We start from the raw sequence: 21,174 nt of genomic DNA on the forward strand, positions 1-21,174 counted from the left end.
AAGCAACATCCACTTGATATTGTAATGCCTTCTTTTTTGTCATCACAGTTGCTGAAATGATTGCACACTGAAATCCAGGATAAAGTCCGAGAACATCGTAAATGAGGTCCCGGTGTTTCCTTACATAATTCCCAGGAACAGAGGGACAGCGGACATTAAACAGGAGCTCTTTACAGGGCTGCTGGACTGTGTCTGCAAAGTGCTTTCAGAGAGATAGCAGCAGGGTGACTTACACCGACAAGTGCACATATACAAGCGTACACTTACACATACATATCTGTACACAATTACACGTGCATGCACCCATTCCTGTCCCATTTGAATGTTCCCCCTTACTCCCCCCGGTGTTCGCATACACAAACCAGAGACATCCACTATCCATCTACACGACACACTCTCCTTACATAATCCTCACCACTAGAGATCATTACAGAGGCTTTAAATCTCCAATCCGTCACTTTAACAGCATCTCGAGCCCCTGGCACTTTGTTTGGGGTAAGCTGAAGGATGTGGTACACGCAAAACAAAAAAACTTGGATGCTGGTGCTATGGAACCTGCCATGAAAGTTGATCTAATGACTCTCTCAGTCACACAGTTTAATCCATTACAACACTGAGAAAGAACAAAGATGGAGACTTGAAGGTTAAGCCCTCGTCCCTGAACCTTTTTAATCACAACATCCCACCGGACAAATCAGGGTGATAATGTTTTTTTTGTGGCGTTTTGTTCCTTCATTAGTTAGGTTGCAGTAGTTCTCGGGAAACAAGGGGCGAGACAGAGAGGGACAGTGAAGAAGTAAATGTACCAATAGAACAATGTAAAGTAAATTGGCTGCATTTATAAGAGTAGGCCTACAGAAGAATTAGAAGTAAAATGAATCAAGATTATTAAAAACACAAAATCAGCCCTTGCAACCAAAATATTATTACATATGACATAAGCTTTTTAACACTGATGCATGTCCTACTGGTTTCCAAACTAGTGGTCCGGCTCCTTTAAATGGTCACAAGTTACATTGTTAAATAGGATTTCCAGTATTTTTCAACCTCTGCCCTATGATTATAAATATGAGAGTGTAAATAAAATTGTCCTTCTAAAAATGTTTGAAATCGATCCAGTAGATCATCTCTGCTTGCATGGTGGCAGGGGCTACAGTGTAATTTTATGGGGCCAATATTTTTGGGGCAAAATTACTGCCAATAAACGGCTTGAACAGCTATTCTGTGTCCTTGCTAAGAGTTTGACAACATTCCACATCTCGCTCAATAGAAGTCACACTCTCTAGTCTCGTGAGACTTGGGTGAGAGTTGGAGAGAGGAGTTTGGACTTTCCTGAGATAAACTACTATGGCTGAATCTTGATGGTGATGTAGCATTTGACTTCAATGGCTGTCCCTACTTGTTTCAGCCGGAGTATACGGATGAAGAGCTCCTAAAAATTGAAGAGTGAACAAGGAGAGAGCGAGAGGGGCAACTAGCAGAGACAACAACAACAACCTTTTTTAGTTTTTCTCTGTGAAGATTATCCTTTTAACATTCATAATAAAATGAAAGCTATCTCCCACATAGTTGCTGATGTCTCACGGCAAAGACTGCACTGAATTATAAAGACCTGGCAGTCCATGAATTTGTCTTCTGTTGAATCATGGTGTGGAAGGACATACATGATTCATTCACATATTTGCGTTCCACTGTAAGGGAATGGTTGTGATTTTTGTATTTGTCCCCTGTACATTTCAAAAAGTAAAGACGACATAGATGTCACTTCCCTTCTCTGTTAGTCTGTTGGCATCAGCAGTTAGTCATTTGAATTTGGATGTGGCTGTAAGCGAAAGCTTACCATCAATAATTCTTCCCCTGCAGGGTGGTGGAAGTAAGACTGGATAGACAGACAGATGGTCCGATGAGTCAGCTGCCTCTTCAACAGGAAAAAGCTGAATGTCAGGAGGGACCGGGAGAACTAATGAGATCGGCAGACGTGAACTCTGAGACCAAGGTGAAACGAGTCCATGTACGGACGGTACACACTCAATATTATACATTTATATTCACTTCCAAATGTTAACCAAGCCAGAGGGCAAAACAGAGTCCGCTGAATAAAACAACAGTATAAACACACTGTGTTAACGCAGAGGTGGAGCTTTTACTTAAGTAACGGTACCAATGCACTCATGTAAAAACACCCTATTACTCTATTATAGAGGTTCTGAATGAAAAATCCCACTTAGCAGCAAATATATGGTTAAAGTATTTAAGTAGTGAAGTGTTTTCTATAATGTTGACTTAGTGTGAATTAATCAAATGACTTGATAGTGATTTGATTAAATAAATTGTTTGTTTAATTTATATATTTATGTATACGTTTAACTTAATTTATCAAATCACTCTCAAGTTATTTGATTTATTCACATTTACTCAACATAAAACACCTTATCAATGTGACCCTTTTGGATTCATGTAATAAAGTTACATGGAACTTTAATATGTAATTAAAATGTCAACGTTTTTGACATAACTTCTTTTGAGTGTAAAAGTGCTTGTTTGGCTCCTCTGACTGGCATATTACTATAAATCATCATTTGATGATTGATACTGAAGCATCAGTGTGAGTGCAGCATTGTGCTGTTGTAGCTGCTGCAGGTGGAGCTAGTTGGTAGGGATGCACTACAGTATACAAATGAATGTGAGGGGTCCACAGATGATTAATGGGAGAGGAAAGAAAAAAATCAAGTTCTGGAACACAAATCTGGATTTTTTGTGGTTTATGGTGAGATGTTGAAAGTTTAGAGGGAGAAATCATTATTTGGTGGAATTGTTAACAATTCATAGAAATCTAATGATGACCCTGATGACACACTGCTCTTTGTAAGATTGTAAGAATCCACTGGTTTAATCTTTGACAATGTGCTGTATTTATAAAAGTGTATTTTATCAACTGTAATAGTAACCAGAAACTAAAGATGTGAGATAAATGGATTCAATTCAAATAACTCAAAAGTACTTGAGTACTAAATGCTATGTATTGTTTAATTTAAGTATGTAAGTAATGTGCAGCAGAAATAAGTGACTGACTTTCATGTTGCAGTCAGTTCCAGCATATGTCTGCCTTCCAGTCGCCTCTGAATCACTGGGACACACTGTTGGCCATTAGCAAGGACGCTGCAGCACCACAGTCTGACTCTGCTGTCAGTCACTGTGTGCACCTTTAGCCAGCGGCCGCTCACACATGTTTGTGTGCTTGTGTGTGTGAACATAATTATTACAAAACTCCATGGTCTTGTTTGCTTTCACATTCATAATCTTGTTTGATCATGAATATTTTACACATTTACATTACATTTCAACTTCAAATTTCCCCTTTTCATGCATAATGAACAGAAGCGAGACTTGTAGGACTGAGCCGGGTTCATTTTGAAGTCACTGTATTTTGAGCATGCTCTTGTTTGACACCAGAAGATACACAAACAGATGAAGGGGAAGTTAATCATCTGTGGGGTGAAAGGGTTGCCCAGATCCTCTTGGCGTCACTTGTTCTAATTGTGCAGACTGCAGTGAAAGTTGTCAGGGTCAAGAAGAGGTGAGAGAGGAGACTTCCACATCATTAAATCTGCAATCTTCTTCTTTTTCAATAGATTTTCATCTTGAAATAGATTATTTGTGATACTGTTTTGAATTAGTGAGTAGGGCAGGACTTTTTATTTATTTGTGTTTTCAGCCCTGTCCTTTGTTTTTTCGGTCTATTTCCATGCAAGACTATGAAAAAACTACTGGATTAGCATGAAACTTGGTGGAAGGATGTGGTATGTGTCAAGGAAGAACACATTAAATGCAGATCTGGATCAGGGGGTGGATCCGAGATATTTTTCAATCACTTTTTTTTTTCAATCAGAGCATAATTCACTGATCTTGGTGAAAAAAATCTGGCATGTTTGAGGTGATGATACTTATGTGTCTGCAGTTTGGTGCAGATCCAAATACAAATCTGGATCTAGTGAATTTAAATGTGGTGGTTTCATAAGGGGATTATTAACTGGCATTCTTGTTACTACTGTTCATTATTTTTGACACAATTTTGGATTCACGACTGGGCTTTGACACATAGCTATATACACCTGCAAGCTTCACAAAGTTTTAATTATTTCTATTGTCCTTGTCCTCATCCCTCTGGCACATTTATATAAGTTGCATGTACAAGGCGTATTATTTGCGATTGGATGTGTTGTATAGCTGTTACAACAAAGTTTATATAAAAACTAGGTTATTTTTTAATACATGTATAATTAAACGATACACCATACGAGACCACCAGACTAAAACACAGGTGGTTGAATTCAACTCGTGTTTTATTCAGCTTCATGAAGAACTGCGGAGGAAAGGAGCAAGACGGGGAGGACGTCTGGAGGTGACAGAAGATCATGAGCCGCAGTAGATGAAGATGAAATAGATGAGTAGAGGAGCTGATGGCTGCAATATGTGCTCCCTCAACTCCGCTGTCCAACTCCCGGCCGGTGCTCGCATGACATGAAAATCATTTCTGAGCTAGTATTGAGTATGAGCCTCGTTAATTAGCTTTCAACCTCTCCGCTTCAACATGATAAAGGAGGCTCTGATAGCACGCATGGATGGAGCATCCAAGGGGTGGGAGGATGAGAGGGAGGGAGAGAGGGAAAGAGAGAAAGAAAAGCTGACAAGCAATGTTGAACGTGCGAGCACAGGCCATTCTGTGTGTGGTTACTTAAATTTAAATTCCCAATGAACCTGACTTCAATGAGAATAAGGCAGGGCAGAATGATGGAGAGTAAGGCGAAGCAGATGAGTGAGGCTGAGCTGCGAGGATGGATGGGTGCACGGCTGGGTGAAGGGTGAAAGAGGAAATTGAAGAGACATTATGTGTGCGTTAGAAGGAACAAATGAGCAGCAGGAGGAGGGAGGAGAGGACACTGATAGAACTGTGAGGCAGGGGTGTGAAGGACGAAGACAGATGGACAGATAACAATACTGGGAAATGTGATGAGGATTGACTTTGTCTATGCTGCTATCTGTTGGCTCGAGCCCAATCATATCCTGCAACCATCATAATGAGTAATGTTGGTATGAAGAGTTGTGTCTGCATGTCAGTGTGTGAGATATACTGTGCGAGATGAAAACATTAATTCGATGTATTATGTTTTGTGTGGAATTCAGCTCGAGGAATCAGTGAATCATAAAATGACATATAACGCTTCATGAAGAGTAAGAATAACAAATTCCTCTCCTCTCGACTAGTGTTTTCCATTTCTCCTCACTTCTCTGTCTCTCTGCATTAAGCAGCTTCTCGGTGCTTCATTTTACGCTCTGATATGTTTAGTGATTAGTGTAAATACCCTTCAGCGTTGCTTCCTGGATTTAAGCACTGGTTGATCCACTTTACTGATTTTACGGCTTTTGAGACTGAAAATCTAACTCAGAAGGTAAAGAAGCATCAGAATGGAGATGCTTACACTGCACACAGGCAATGCTAACTGTTTTATTTTGTAACTATACCATTTCATAATGACACCATCATGATGTCACTTGCACCACATGATTGCAAATGATTGGTTAATCTAGAGTCCTGCACACGGTTCGGGAAGAAAAGTTGTGTAATGGTTAAAAAATATATTCATATAAATTCATGGGTATGGGCACAGGTAAAAATAAACTAGTCAGCCATAAGGATACATTTTATTGTGAAAGCGTATGATTCCACCTGTGACCACTTCACTTCTGCTCACATAACTGTCACTACTAACAGTGAACTCACAAGAACATCAAAATCAAATAAATAAAGACACAAACAACCTGTGGTACATACATTCTCAGTGGCTTTGCTGCTTGTAAAACTCGCCACAATGTAATAGCTTTTGATAGCCGCAGGCAGAAACTTTTCACAACTAAACCACCAAAACAGGAGGACAAGGAGGCCATAACCCATTTAATGTGGGTGACTGTGGGTTTAATCACGGGTAATGGGTCTGGTCACGGATCACACGTTAATGGGTCCAGGTGGGTCCACATTTGACTTGGAGATAATTGCAGGTGACAGATCAGGTCCACGCAGGTGAAGTTTTCAAAAATTGACCTGTGCAGGACTAATCTAAATAAGCTGTAGATTTTGTCCCCAATGTATTGGTTGCAAAGCCCACTCGCTAAATCTTGATATCGGCAAGACAGAATCACAACTCGGGACCGATGTGGAGCAGATACTTGCAGTTACAGTTTGCAACACGACATGAAGGCGGCGTTGTAAGGTTACTCACACTGATAACTGCTGAGTTAATGGCCTGTGATAATGACAATAATAATGGATTTGAAACGAACAGATTAACTCTCAAACTAACATTTGTTGCTGTACAAATAGTGTCGTTTGTTTTTCAGACCTGTCACTGCAGCTAATACACCTCATTACTTACTTACTCTGATTTGTGGAAGTTAATGAGGAGCAGAAATTGATAGTCGAAGTCACTGTCAGTGGTTGCTAATCGGAACATTTACAGTGAATTCCACTTAACCCATCATTAATTTTTATGAGCTGCTGCTGCCTGTGCTCAGCTGTGACACTGTGAAAAGGGTCTGTTAGTGTAGATAGGCAGTAGTGTACTGACAAATCCAGTCAGTGTTGTATAAAAAGCCTGAAATCACACGTTTCCTCTCAGAGGGCTTTTAATGACGTCACTTCCAGGCAGTGAGAAAAGGATCTCACTGCTTTTTAGTCTGGGGAATCATTTAGGGAGCTGATGTCTCACTCACATTATGAGTGATGCAAGGTCGTGATGGGAAATGTTCAGACTCACATGGCTCAAGCCTTCTCGCCATCAGACAGCTCCACATGGTGACTGCCACATTAGATCATTTCTATGAATAGCTATTGAACTACGGCTCTATGATGACAGAGTTGAGAGTAAGAAATGTACATTGTCACATTTGCCTCAATGTAAGGTTTATTTGGGTCAAATGGGGAAACAAGGGTCATGCATGTGTCACATCATGTACATGTATCAGTAATTCATATTTGTTAATCAGCCTAAAAAGTCTCATAAGGATTTAATGTTCTTACTGTGTGTTGCAGTTTGGTGAAAATCTCTGCTGTATGCCGCTGTGGGGTTTACTGACACACTAAAACAAATGTGCTCACTTAATAAAAATAATTTAGAGAAACTGTAGACGAGGGACAAGATTTTGGGGCTGGAAGCCTTCTGGTCTCTGTTTCTAGTTTGACCAATAACGTTTTAGCATTGCCTGCAGGAAATGCATCAGCTATCTGCTTTTTAATTCATCTGCATTCATATACAAATAGCTGTTGTATGTAGTCTGGACCTAAAGACCTACAGTAAAAGAACCTGTGTGGAGAAACATTCAACCTGTGAAGACTCATTGGACTGAACAGTGTAAGTTAAACAGAAGATGAAGTCTTGGCCAATATATCTACAATCTACATTAGAAGCCCCAGAATATTGGCTGTTGCCCAAAAGGCTAATTTATCATCATAAATAACTACTACTACTACTCTGGTCATCTCTGTTTGGTTCAGACCTCTCAATGTGTGTGTGTCTGTGACCGGAGGTTGTCATTTCACGAACCAGTTTATAACCGTAACGAGCAAAGAGTCTCAATTTAAGTGAGGGGAGGGAAGATTGGTAGAATATGTAAGAGTTCACATCCATTAGCTGTACTACTTATCTGTTAATGGTCACAAGGGAGCTGAAGCCTATCCCAGCCGACATTGAGCGAGAGCCAAGGCACACCCCCAACAGGTCTCTAGTGTATCACAGGGCTGACATATAGAGACAGACAACTGTTCACACCTACAGTCTGCGATGAACCCAACTTGCATGAGCGTGGGAGGAAGCTGGAGCATCCGCAAAACCCTCCAGCTGTGAGGCAACAGTGCCACCACTGCACCACCGTGAAACCCATGTATTAGTTCACAGTCAACCCATGGCACTTTTTTGCAATTATCAGTGACAGTTAATTATTTTACATGACACTGACACCAATAGCACATTTCCTTTTGGTGTTATTGTGTTATATATTTTGTTATCATTATTTTTAAAACCATTAATATGAGTGTGATACTTAATGCTTATAAGCATTAACAGATACAAAAAAATATTAATATACAGTATATATATAAACAAATTGCGAACCATGATATTAGCATTACCATGATTGGTATTGGGGATATGTCTGAAGTCATGCCTGAGAAAACTGCCCGAGATGCACAGTCAACCCATTCATAGCAATGAAAGCAATTCATCAGATACAGTGTAAAGTGAAACCCACCTTGGAGTGCGAGCAGCTGCTTGGAGAGGTTATTTAATCATAGTTTGAAGAGAAGCAGATATTGCTTGGTTGACATGCAGCCCAGAGTCTATTATCAGTTTAATGAAGCTATAGCCCAGTAAAGAGACAGGACTGTGATTGATGACACCAGGATTGAACAGCCAGAATTTGAAAATGTTAGTAGTTATTTATGGTTTGCGGCTCAGCTCATTCTTGGAGTCATTTTGAATCTTGTCTCCTTTTTTCCTGATATGTATTCATGTGTATGTGTGTGTGCATGTATGTATTTGAGTTGCATGTGTGCTCACATACACTCCACAGGCAAAAGTCTATATTCTGCTGACATAGACAGAGGGAAGGAGAGATTAGCACTGTACGTGAATGGAAATGATAAAGCATGAGCTGAATTTATACATTAAAAAATCAGACTTGCATGTGGCGTGACTCTTGATTGCACAGGGGGGTGGGGGAGGAGAGGATGGCTCTGGGTGTGAAGAGAAAAAAGAGAAAGAAATTGGTAGAAAAGACCAGAATAGAAAGTTGAGACAAGATATAAAATGACAGCAAGTATAATATATTAAGCCTAATTTAGCACATCTATTTATAGCCATAATGTAAAAAACATGATTTAATTTCCAACTCCACTGTATCATACGAAGCACTGCATTAATATGAGGGTTCATAAATGTTCAAAATTGCCCTCTCAGGCCTACAACTCCTACAACAATGGCGCACAAATACAGGATTTTTGTATACTTCCAATCAAGTCAAATGACTCATCAAAACAACGCACGACGCGCACAATGAGCAGCCTGCACTGTGCATAAATCCAACATGTCATTGTTGGCTGCACAGAGTCACTCAGAAGTCACAGAGAGAAAAGGCAAGTCAAGCAGACGTTCTGAGGTTAGTTTACAACTCAAAGCCCATGTATCATAGCTCATGTCGCTGCCGTGCAGAAAAAAGTCCTTTATTTCCTCTGCATTATTCATCTGCTGCTACGTATCTGACACTTTGAAAACTCTCTCCAACCTAATGGGAATACAGTATGTACAGTCTCTGTCTGACGGAGAGAGAGAGACGAGAGATGCAGGGATACAAATGTTTTTTTAATTACATTTATAACATATATTTGTGTGTGTGTGCCCGTGTGTGTGCATGCACACAGAAAGAGAGATATATATCAGTCATATATACTGTACATATGAAGCCATATATGCCAGAGCACAGTTTAAAGTTTACAGGATGCTTCATGAGTCTGGATGAGAGAAAAGGAGTCTGTGTGCATGCGTGTGTGTGTGTGTGTGTGTGTCTGAATGTAATATATATATATATATATATACATATGAATCCATATTAATTAAATAAAGTAAATACACAGAGAAAGGTTTACAGTTTACAGGATGCTTCATGAGTCTTGATGAGTGTGTGTGCATTAGCATGTTCAAAGGCTTTGGAGCAGTAGGGTGCAACTTTTATTTCTGGTGTGAAGTCTCGGAGGCAAATCCAGTCTCACTTTCTGTTTTTTAAACAGTCAACATCAATTACAGCTTGGCACTCAGGGTCCTCCACATGGGAGAGCACTGATCTCCAAACAGCAGCATTTGGTAGTGTTTGTATTCATGTCATTTATGTGCACGAGGCAGAGCCTGTCTTACCTTCTTCAATGCAATGACACATAAAGATCTGAGTGAATAGCAGTGATTTTTTTGGTTCTATCAGCATTTTCCAGTCAATGCAGACCCCATCCGATGACACGCTCCACTCAGCTTATGCTATTTTTGGCTGATGTGCTATTCTGAGTGATACCTCGCATCAAGATAATGGTGCTGTATAATTGCACGACGCGTACAGCGATGGGCTGGTGTTCGGCGTGCTACTCGTCACCATGGTAATTAATTCTGTCGATGGAAATTAGAACAGATGTGTGGAAAAGAGAGATAACAAGATGATGATTACGTGCTCTTGTGCAGACACACACATGGACACACGGTGTACAAAAGTGTTTGAATAATGAGCAAAACGTACAAAAGATAAGAGGACACACATCAAGTTAATAGTCCAGCGGTGGTATGCACAACTAATTACAGAAGACGTGTGTGTGTGTGTGTGTGTGTGTGTGTGTGTGTGTGTGTGTGTGTGTGTGTGTGTGTGTGTGTGTGTGTGTGTGTGTGTGTGTGTGTGTGTGTGTGTGTGTGTGTGTGTGTGTATGTGTGTGTATGTGAGCCAATTAAGATATATTAGTGTAACATGAGCTTCCGGAGAGAAAAATTGTTTCATCCATGACAACACTAATAATCCTATTATATCATAAATTAGATATTGCATTTACTAATACAATAGCAGGTGTATATAATGTTTGCAGAAACATTAAGTCCACAAACTCCTAACTTTTATATATATGTATACATATATATTTAAATTTTAAGCACTGAATTTGTGCATTTGCTCATTATACCCTTTGTGACCTCCATTCGCCCTCTCAAGGATTGTCCCTCAATTTGAGCATTAAGCAACTGGCCCATGTATGACCGCCCACTATCGGCTTGCCTGCCAAGACTGTAGAGATTTACAGACTTCGCTGGCCTTATGGGAGCTGCTTAAAACAAAACAACCCTCACAGTCGCTAACGGCCTCGAAAATGCTACAGTGTTTTTTTTTAGCAAGTGTGTATGTGTCTCTTTGCTAAATCTCTGCTGAGACAGAGGGTAGAGGTGGGAGAAGGGCCAAAGAACAAGTGAGACAATCAATGGCTAATGGCTTTCCCACAGAGCCATCACTTCCTGCAGCTCACAGCAAAAAGTGCAGATCCACAGGGGAGCAGCTACTAGGAGACCTCAGACTTCATCTACTAACAAGGCTGTTAATGCAGCTCTGGGTCGCTTAAGAGAAACAAAATTGTCGTTTCTCTTTAGTGAACATGTGGTGATAAGCATCTGACAAAGGCAGACTAAAATTATCTGTCCATAATTGTTGAAGCTTTCCACTCCCCATGGTCTAATGCTGCCAACATGTCACTTTGAACCCTATGTCTGTTGAAGCATGTGGGAAGAAAATTGTCGGTTTTATATAAATGTAGCAATATATTTTCAGGTGGATTCAAGGGGCCAGACCAACATAATGAGAAGTATGATGCATCTATACATATTAAGGAATGTAACTGACGGTTGTTTTCATTGTCAATTAATGTATTGATTATTTTTCAGATAAGGGGTACCACAAGGTTCTGTGCTTGACCCATTGTTATTTGTAATCTACATAAACTACTTGTTGTATTTTATTAAGATGATACAGGCTACATCCACACTTACACTTAGTGTGTGTGTGTGTGTGTGTGTGTGTGTGTGTGTGTGTGTGTGTGTGTGTGTGTGTGTGTGTGTGTGTGTGTGTGTGTGTGTGTGTGTGTGTGTGTGTGTGTGTGTATTTGTTAACTTATAGAAAGGACAATAAAGCCATATCTGCTGTGTAGAAAATTGGGTCAGAACAGTTTGCATTTCTCATATGAAGAGAGCAGCAGGAGATTCTGAGGGTCAGACATGTTGGCAACAATCCATGCAAGCAGCAGGAGGCAGGTCCTGACATATACATTCTGCTGCATAGATTGTGCGTTTTAACACCAGCGTTGGCCCTTATCACCAAAAGCTTTCGAATCTTGTTGTCTTTCCAAGTTGACGTCTTCTTTTGCATCATCTACATGTATGGCTCCTCTTTTTCATCCTGAGATATTTGTAACATTTTGTTTTTTTGCGTCTGTCGCTTATTGGAAATTTTATTAACACACCCAACACACACACTGTGAAAGGGTTTTCCTGCCTTATTCTAACATGGGCTCACTCTGATGTTTTCCAGACATTTTACAAGGGGGCCCTGCAGGAAAGGTTCAAGAACATGTCTGGAGCCACTTACTCGGACATTTGCCTTCTCACATACAGCCCCTCAGAAAAAGTTAAGGAAAATGTCCAAAGTTCAGTGCATGTCTGAAAGCAGCTTTAGTTATATTATAAATTGGTAAAGCAGCAGCATTAGAACTTTTTGCTGATACATACTTTCTCTTAAAGTCATAGAAGAATGGTAAGCAGACATCTGTGCAGGCTCTATGCTTTGATGGCCTCAAACTTTAATCCACCAAATGATTCTCTTTTCAAAATTCCATTCAGGCTGAATTAAACATTCATGACTGTAAACTCACATGTGGGGATATGGGGAGCACCAAACCCCATGTAAACACTATGAATGAAAATCCCATCAATAATACACTAAGGTGAATTTCAAAGAGAGACACCAAAAGCTCTTGATCTGAGAACATAAATCCACAATCCATCAATTCCACCATCCATCTACTAATCAATTCATTCACTCATTCATTCCCTCGCCAGTTACTCATTACTTCATTGGTCCACATGTTCATTCAACCAAGCCTTCACTAATGTGATTTGCTCAGGCTCCACATCCCTTCACTTCCATCTTTGCATCTCTAACTAATAAAAAGGACCTAATACATGGTAATCAATTTTCTGGACATTGTATTTTCCATGTGGCCAGTCAGTTTTTACATGTGACACAGGTTCATATATTCATGGTTTTCTATATGTATATGGGACTACTCACTGGAAACACATCCAGAGCATTCGGGAGGCAGGACTTGACATATAACATTCTGCTGTGGAAAGCCTTATTTACAGCACATAAACATGTGTACGGCTCCTCTTTTTAATCCTGAGACAGGCTATTTGTATTCTTCCAGTTTCGTGTCCATCGCGTCTTAGAGACGTCGTCAACTCACTCACTCACTGTGAATTTTCCAGAAATGTTCCTGCTGTATTGTACATGGGCTCATTTGGACATTTTCCGGACATTCTACTGGGGGACTGGCACGAAATGTGCAGGAAAATGCACTGTCACTTTTTATTGTTTGTGTGCTGGACGTTCTGTGCAGAGCTTTTTATAAACAGTCTATGGTGCAGAGTGAAGTTAGAAAACGTTGTGTTCATCCTACCTGCTTTATCTGCAGTGAAGATTTTATAGTCAATGCTTTTCATATAATAAAAACAATTTTGCGTTATTACTGTTCATGTTTGGTTTATATGTAAGTTTGAATGATTTACTGAACTGGTATTAGTTTTTCATACATAACATGTGATGTCGGCTATTTCAGAGGTCTGTGAGTCATCGACACAATCTTCAGACCCAAGTTGGCACTTCACAAAAAAAGCTCTGTAATCAAACAGCAAACGGACATTGTGCTTTTACTTACTCAACAGTCAATATCGCTAAGCCCGTCTTTGTCTGTCTCAGTCCGTATGGGGAAATGAAAAAACAAATAATCAAAATGATCTAGATCTGCAGTTTGACCCAGTTGTTGACCGCTCCAATAGTTTATCAGAGGAGGTAAAAGAAGGTTCAACTGGGTCAGTGGACTGACAGCTAAGGCACACTGATGCACACACATTGACTGCTACAGTCACCTGTTTATTTAATTATTATATATATATAATAATATTGAACATATCGTGTGTCCAAGTCGCACCAAACTCAGCACTTCACTTCCTCCGTCAACAGACAGACAGACAGACAGACAGACAGACAGACAGACAGACAGACATTTGTAGGTAGATGGTCAATCTGCACCAAAAGGTTTTTGTTAACAAAAATGATAACAACTGCAGATTAAGCTCCTGCCACTGTCTTTACTCTTCATTTGTTCGCAGGATGTTTGTGCTTTGTTTGTCTAGATCTTTCTTTCTGTCTGTATTTCACCATCAGCTCTGTGAAGAACGTCTTTGTGGCGTCAAAGGACCACAGCATGTGATGTCATTTACGTTTGCAGGATCAAAGGGGTTGACCACTGGTCTCATGTGTTCCCACATCTCTCACAATCGTACTCCAACTCTGTCTCCTGCAGGGATAACATGCTGTCAGTTGTGTGCTGTGGAACTATACATCCACACACATGCACAAATTACAAACACACACGTAGTGTGAAACATTTGATCGGCTGATATTGGTTTGTTTCATTAGGCTTCATATCAGTCATGGTAAATGAACATGAGATCTTTACCATCTGGTATTCCTGGAGCATCTGCTCTGCTGAACCTCAACAAACCAGGTCCAGAAATTGTTGGTCAGCTTCTTCTCGAACACCATATCTGCACATTGAAGGGACAAAACACAAACACATTACAGGTGCAAACATCAAGACAAGGCATCCTGCTTGAGTGACATCAGCAACATGACAAAGCTACAACAAAAAACAACACATGTTCACTGTAAAGACTGTGGATTATTCTGAACATGTTTCTATTTAAATTTTTCAATGCTGTGAGCAGCACAATCAGGATCAAATCACACAGAAAAGATTTGCATAAATCAAAACGAAGAGGAAGAAAATCATATCGAAGGAGAAATTTTCGCCAGTTCTACAGATGAATTTCTGTGGAGGGGTTGTGTGTAGATTTACCTTTACATATGTCTATTCTATGTCTATACTATTCTGCGTTTTGACCATGAGGCATCTGAAGCTTTTTTCCCCCATTTATTCTGCAACTTCCTGCTGAAGAAGAGCCTGATTATTTGATCTGATACCAGGCATGAACCTACATACACACACACACACACATACACACACATACACACAGATTTGATTTGAAGCGCAGGCAAGAAAAGTAATCAGCAGGCGGCAAAACATTAAACCCAAAAAACCCAGCAGGAGTCCTTCTGTGGTTTTTGGCAGAAGTCTTTGAGGCAGGCACTTCTGACACAATGATCGGCAGATAAACACAAACAGAGTTAGTTATTCTATTTGTGAAAATTCTAATTATTTGAGGGAACTGTTTAGAGCCATTAGCAAGTCTGTCACAATTTAACCATGGTTCTAAACAGGTCAATGATCAAAATGGTGAGGCTTTATGAGGCATACACCTAAATCACAAACTTTAGTTTTTGTGACTCTATTCGTCTTGTCACTGAATTTACTGTATTTATTTACTGTAGCTTTCTTTCTTCCCCTCCAATCTACAGCACCATCAGCATTTATGTTCAAATAATTATATTCATGTTGGGTGTTCTTTGTTGATAAAAGCCAACCTCACTGAAAACAGATTCTTAAGATGAGAAGTTTGAGATTACCGAGTTCCAACCATGGAAACAGCAGCATCAAACAAAACGCAGGTAGCAACTAGCTGTTGAGCATAGTGGACCCAGATATATTCCTCCAAACATGGTGGAGACCAAAAACAGAGCTGAAAGAGGCTCCAGCTCCCTACATGGAGGGATATTTTAGCTGGTTATGGGACTGTCTAAATTTAATATTTCTGCCTCTTTATGACCTACAGTAGCAAATTAGGCAATGGAGATTTTTTTCTTTTTCTATAAACTATTCTTTATGTATGTGGTTGGGTCAGATTACCCAATTATCAAATGCAGTGATTTACGACAGTCAGGCCGGAAAAGCCTTGTTTACATTCCCGCAGGCATGGAGTTCAGTTTCAAAACTTCTTTTATCCCCAGGAGATCCTACGCACCCCAGAGACCACTGGCAATACCATCCCGCCAGTGAAGAGATGCCTCCCGGAGGGAGAGGAAACAGAAGCAGTGGGAAGCGAGCCAGTAAAGACTAGCGCTTCCAAGTCTGTTCCTCACCAACTCAAGGGTCTTACAAAAAAGATGGATGCAATCAGAATGAGAGTTACGCCACATTAGGTAACTATCATCACAGAGACCTGGTGGAACAACAACATCCCAGACACTGCGATCAAAGTAGCCGGCTGCACTGTTTACAGAGTGGACCGAACAAGGGACTGCGGGAAGAGCAGAGGAGGAGGTGTGTGTCTTTACGTGAACAACAGCTGGTGCACAGCCCTGGAGACTGTATACAAACACTGCTGCCCAGATCTAGAGCTCCTCACAGAATGGTGCAGACCGTTCTTTCTTCCAAGGAAATTCACAATGATAACAATTATGGCACTATATATTCCCCAAAAAGCTAAAGTTCAGGTAGCGCTTGAAAAGCCTCATGATAACAGCTGACGGCTCACCCAGATGGCGTGATCATCATAGCAGGTTACTTCAATCATGCAGATCCAAAACTGGTCCTGCCCAAACGTCATAAAAACATGAATTTCCCAACCAGAGAAATTAACGATACCAATCATACAGCAACAAAAAGACAAATTACCTCATCGCTATGCATCCTACAAATAGCTCTGTGTCTTTTTTCGAAACAAATGTACATGCTATCAGGGCCGAGGATTTTACGATAGGATGCAGTGGAAACACTACCACTTTTGTCCACAGAGGTGCCAAAATCAACAAAAATGAAAAGGTCCTTGTAGGGGCTTTAAATTATGGAACAGAGGAATATGATATAGAGACACATAGAGACAAACAACCATGCACGCGTGGAAACCCACACATACACAGGGCAAACATGCAAACTCCATACAGTTATGTTCAGACCCAGAACCTTCTTGCTGTGAGGCCACAGTACTAACCACTGCTCCACCGTACCCGAATTCATAGCATGCCTCTCCCTCTGGCACTGTCTCCATCCTTCCTCCTCCATCCATGACCTTTTTATTCCACAAACACCCCCCTCTCTCATTCACCTCAACTTTCACAGCCTGTGTCTCTGCCCTTTCTATCTCCCCTATTCCCCATTATATCTATTCATATCCTCACTTCTCCACATACAGGGGATATATGTATATCTTATATCTTACATCTATGGAAATAATCAGTTGTCCCTTCAGACAAGCTCAACACTAAAGAATGTTTCAATAATATGTTAATTTACACTACAATAACTTCAAGTAGCGTGCGTGTGTGTGGGGGGACAAAAGGTTCATCTGCATCTCAACATGACGGACGTGCTTGGGGCGCCACCCTGCGGTAGACAGGCTAAATAACAACCGGCGACAAAAGCGGAAGAGCAGAGTTTGTCCCTCACGACTCGCTGTTGAACAGAACTGTCATGTCGGCTCACTTGATGGTAAGTCACCCTTCAAATACAGACTAACTACTGCACTTAGCAGAATGAGGAGGTGAGCTAAGTTTTAAAATGGAGGAGCACAGGTTGTTAGTCAGAGAACAGGCTGTGTGTTGTTGTTAGTGTTTAGCTTGAGGACTGATACAACTCACACAAGTTAGCTGCTGTTAGCGACATGTGTAAGTGTATAACTTTATGTTAGTGGTTAGTGTTTAGCTTGAGGACTGATACAACTCACTTAAGTTAGCTGCTGTTAGCTGTGTAAGTGTATAACGTTATGTTAGTGCTCCTAGTCGAACCTTATAGACCTTCTACCAGCGGTGTAACAGTAATGGCTTCAGTTTGGAGACATTTCTTTTATTTGACTCTCCCTGAGCACATCTGGAGGACACCACTCACTGTGTCCGTGTTCAGTCGCTGCACAGGTGTTGCCAGCGGTCGGCCCTCCTCCTTGTTGCCAGGCGACCATGGAGCTCGAGCTCGGCGTCTCCTCCTCCACTCCACACGAGGCTGCTCCTCTTCCTCACCCAGAGGTTTTATGATATGGAGATGCTCCTGAGCTGGAGCTCTCAGCTGAGGAGGAGGGCGATCCAGAGGAAGAACGCGTAAGAGATGTCTTGGTTTTCTTGACTGTAATGCATAGAGTAGGTGCAGCTCTCAGGTGTGATTTACCTGGCAAACACACATTTTTCTAATCGATAGTAGCTCAAGTAAAAAACAGTTCCCTAATGCCCTGAAACCAAAGGTCATCACAACTACTGCTGAGTGCACCATACAAAATTTATATAACTTGTTTAGTTTAACATCTGTGTAGTGGTGATTTGTCCTCAAACTTAGAAAAGAATAAAAACTCCATATCAAAAAGCCACTAAGGCACCTGAGGTGTGAATGTTTCGCAGGGAATAAATCCATTATCCAGGCAGGCGTCACGTTTTGTGTGTGATTTATTTCTCTGTTTGCATGCAAACGTACAAACACGCGGCAGTAGCGTCTGCTGTCTCTCTTGCCCTGGCAAAAAGCCATGCACCCTTCCTGGTGCCTGGCTGCCTAGGCCCACCTACCCATATGTATAAAATCACCTGGTGCCTAGTACCTTCAAAACAAAATCATAAACTAGGATAACTAGAAACAAATAACTACAATAATAATTCTAAAGGCATAATCTATGTCATCTTCAAACAAAACAAAAAACTAAATAAACAGATGTTTAACTGTTAAACACTAGTGTAAATAGCTCCAACAATCTGAATGTGCCTATATCAGTTAAAATCCTGTAGTTTGCTATTTTCATAATCCTACAAGTCTTTAGGCTTAATGCTATGATCTAATGGTCGTGACATTATTATTGCTGTTGTGACCATTACTGTCTTCCACAGGTACAACAGCTATGCTCAGAGGTTTCATGGGTCGGACTTAGCAGCAGCGTATTATGTCTTAAATCTAAAGGGAGGATTTCGGTAAGTACCATGTCGCTTCTTCATGGTTTGTGAAAATGCATACACTTAAGATTCATGTTTTTTCTTCAATTTAAATAACTGTAAATTGCAAATAATTGGGTGACCACAGAGATTATTTTATAAAAAGTATTAGAAAATAATAGGATAAGACCGCTACTGCTGTCTGACCCCGATGATGATGGGCTTAAACTTGTCTTTTTCTCTATTTACTAAATTCATGTAACTTGATTAGGATCAAGCATTTAGTCATGTGGGGCGGAAAGTGATGATTGTTATCATTACCGGTCAATCGGCAGATGATTTACTCAAATCTGGAAAATGTCAGGTAATAATAAAAAATAAATCATCAAAGGTTTTCATAGTCCAGACTGGCAGCTTCAGATTTCTTGATTTCAGAGTTCAAATTTTGAAAGCAATATTTCAGGCAATGATAATATTTCACTAAATAATTTGTTAATTTCCTAAATATGTTTATGGTTTTATATTGAAATCAGACGAGCATCATATGAAGAAAATCAAACTGGACTTAGTGACATGAAATATCACTTGTGGCAAACCAGCTAAACTAAAGGTCTTTGTAGCTGTGCAATGGTTCCTGCACCATTATTATCCTTCTTTTAAACTTTTGGGAACTCAAGCTTCAAGAGATTGAAAGCGAGTAAACAATCTGCTGGTTGTCTCACTCTACATATCTGCATTTGATGTCTTTTAAATGAGTTCAGATGTGATCAACACACCCATTACTTTCATTTCTTTAATGTTCTGGCCTGATCCAAACTTCATGTGATCGTCTTGTGTGCTCAGGTTTGTTGGGCAGTCAGCCTGGTTTCGTGCTAACCACAGGGGCAAGTTCAGTTGGGATTTCTTGAACCACAAAGACACACTGCTAGAGGAAGTAGACATGAGCTACTCTATCATCAACTACACAGGACTGGTGAACCTGGGTACTGAGCTTTCTTTCCTCTCATAATTGCATTTATTCTGACGTAACCTCATTTCCTCTCGGTCATGTCCATGTACTGTTAATTCATTTTAATGATATTCAGCATGTAAGTCCAGTGTTTTAAATCTGATTTGTCTTCTCTCAGAGGGACAGCGATCTTTGAGGACTCTGTCTTTTCGAGGATGTTCTGAAGTGGACGACTGGTTTCTGGCCAAGCTCCACATGTTCCAGGACTCCCTGGAGGAACTGGACATCTCTCACTGTCCACGCATCACGACAGGCGGCCTGGCTGCACTAAGGAATCTCAAGTAATCATCCAGACACTCAGAACAAAGCCTAGTTATTATAACCAACACACTCCTGTTGGGTTAAACACCTCTTTTTGTGTGCTGTTCTGCAGGGGACTCCGGCATCTGGACATTTCATCCCTACCTGGGATTTCGAGTCCTGGGTTGATCATCATCCTACTGGAGGAAATGTTACCACAGTGCCAAATCACAGCGTCTGGCTACAACCTCAGTCTGAGTCAGGAGGAGAACATGGAGCAAATGCAAGAGCAGAGGTAGAGCATGGACAGGGACCAGACTTCTGAGTTCTCAGAGACTGCTCTGCTTTTACAGAAAAGGACAAAGTTAGGTGCAGAGGGAACACCTGACATAAGAAGAGGAGATGTGATAGGTCTGATTTTTGCAGCGTTACTGCGATCACAGCTTAATGTCAGTGTTGGACCGGGCCAGATTTAGTTTGATCTCAGAGACAGAGTTGAATTCTACAAGTCCTGACATAATCCTGTCCAACCAGGTACAGACTCAAATTTGATTGGACATTTACAACACACAATTGGATATACAATTGCGTCACACACTTGCATAACAACACAGAAATCTCTGTAGCATTCAGGCGAGGGGAGGTTCATCATGCAGGAGGCAGGATGTAACATATGAATTCCACTGCGCAGATCACATGTTTTTAGCACATCGACACCAGCGTTGGCTCGTATCACCCAAAGCTCTCACAACGTCATCAACGCGCCCACTCGCTCGCACTGAATCCTCCAGATAATTTCCTGCTGTATTCTCACATGGGCTCACTTGGACATTTTCCAGAGTTTTTACGGGGGGGCTGGCAGGAGAAACTCTGGAGAATGTCGACAGCAACTGACTCGGACATTTGCGTTCTCACATATTGTCACTCTGCTTAATTTCAGGAGATTATCTGGAGTTCAGTGCATGTCTGAGCAGCAAAGTTTCCTTGGCCAGTCCATTTCAAATTAAGAGTTTGCACTATTGTGAATATAATTTCTCTGTCTCCAGCCAATCAAACTTTGTCTGCATATGTTGAGGTGTAAATATGATTGTAAATGTACAAAATAAATGATTATGAATGATTATGTGGTATTGTTGCATTGATTGCATTGTAAACTTTGCCTGTGAATCCATATTGCATGTTTATCACACAATGGAAACCCTGTAGCCGCCCATCACAGCGTG

At 40.7% G+C, this 21,174-nt stretch overlaps 1 protein-coding gene across 1 annotated transcript; it reads left to right on the forward strand.

Moving 5' to 3' along the window:
- The first annotated feature begins 17,220 nt into the window (after positions 1–17,220).
- On the forward strand, positions 17,221–21,071 carry dmac2 (distal membrane arm assembly component 2). The gene is made up of 6 exons (XM_035154774.2): positions 17,221–17,287; positions 17,699–17,889; positions 18,661–18,741; positions 19,546–19,685; positions 19,830–19,992; positions 20,085–21,071. The coding sequence occupies exons 1-6, from the start codon at positions 17,270–17,272 to the stop codon at positions 20,248–20,250; spliced, it is 759 nt and encodes a 252-aa protein (XP_035010665.1). The 5' UTR covers positions 17,221–17,269; the 3' UTR covers positions 20,251–21,071.
- The last annotated feature ends 103 nt before the right edge of the window (positions 21,072–21,174 follow it).

This window comes from Hippoglossus stenolepis, chromosome 4, assembly GCF_022539355.2.
Source record: "Hippoglossus stenolepis isolate QCI-W04-F060 chromosome 4, HSTE1.2, whole genome shotgun sequence".
NCBI lineage: Eukaryota > Metazoa > Chordata > Actinopteri > Pleuronectiformes > Pleuronectidae > Hippoglossus > Hippoglossus stenolepis.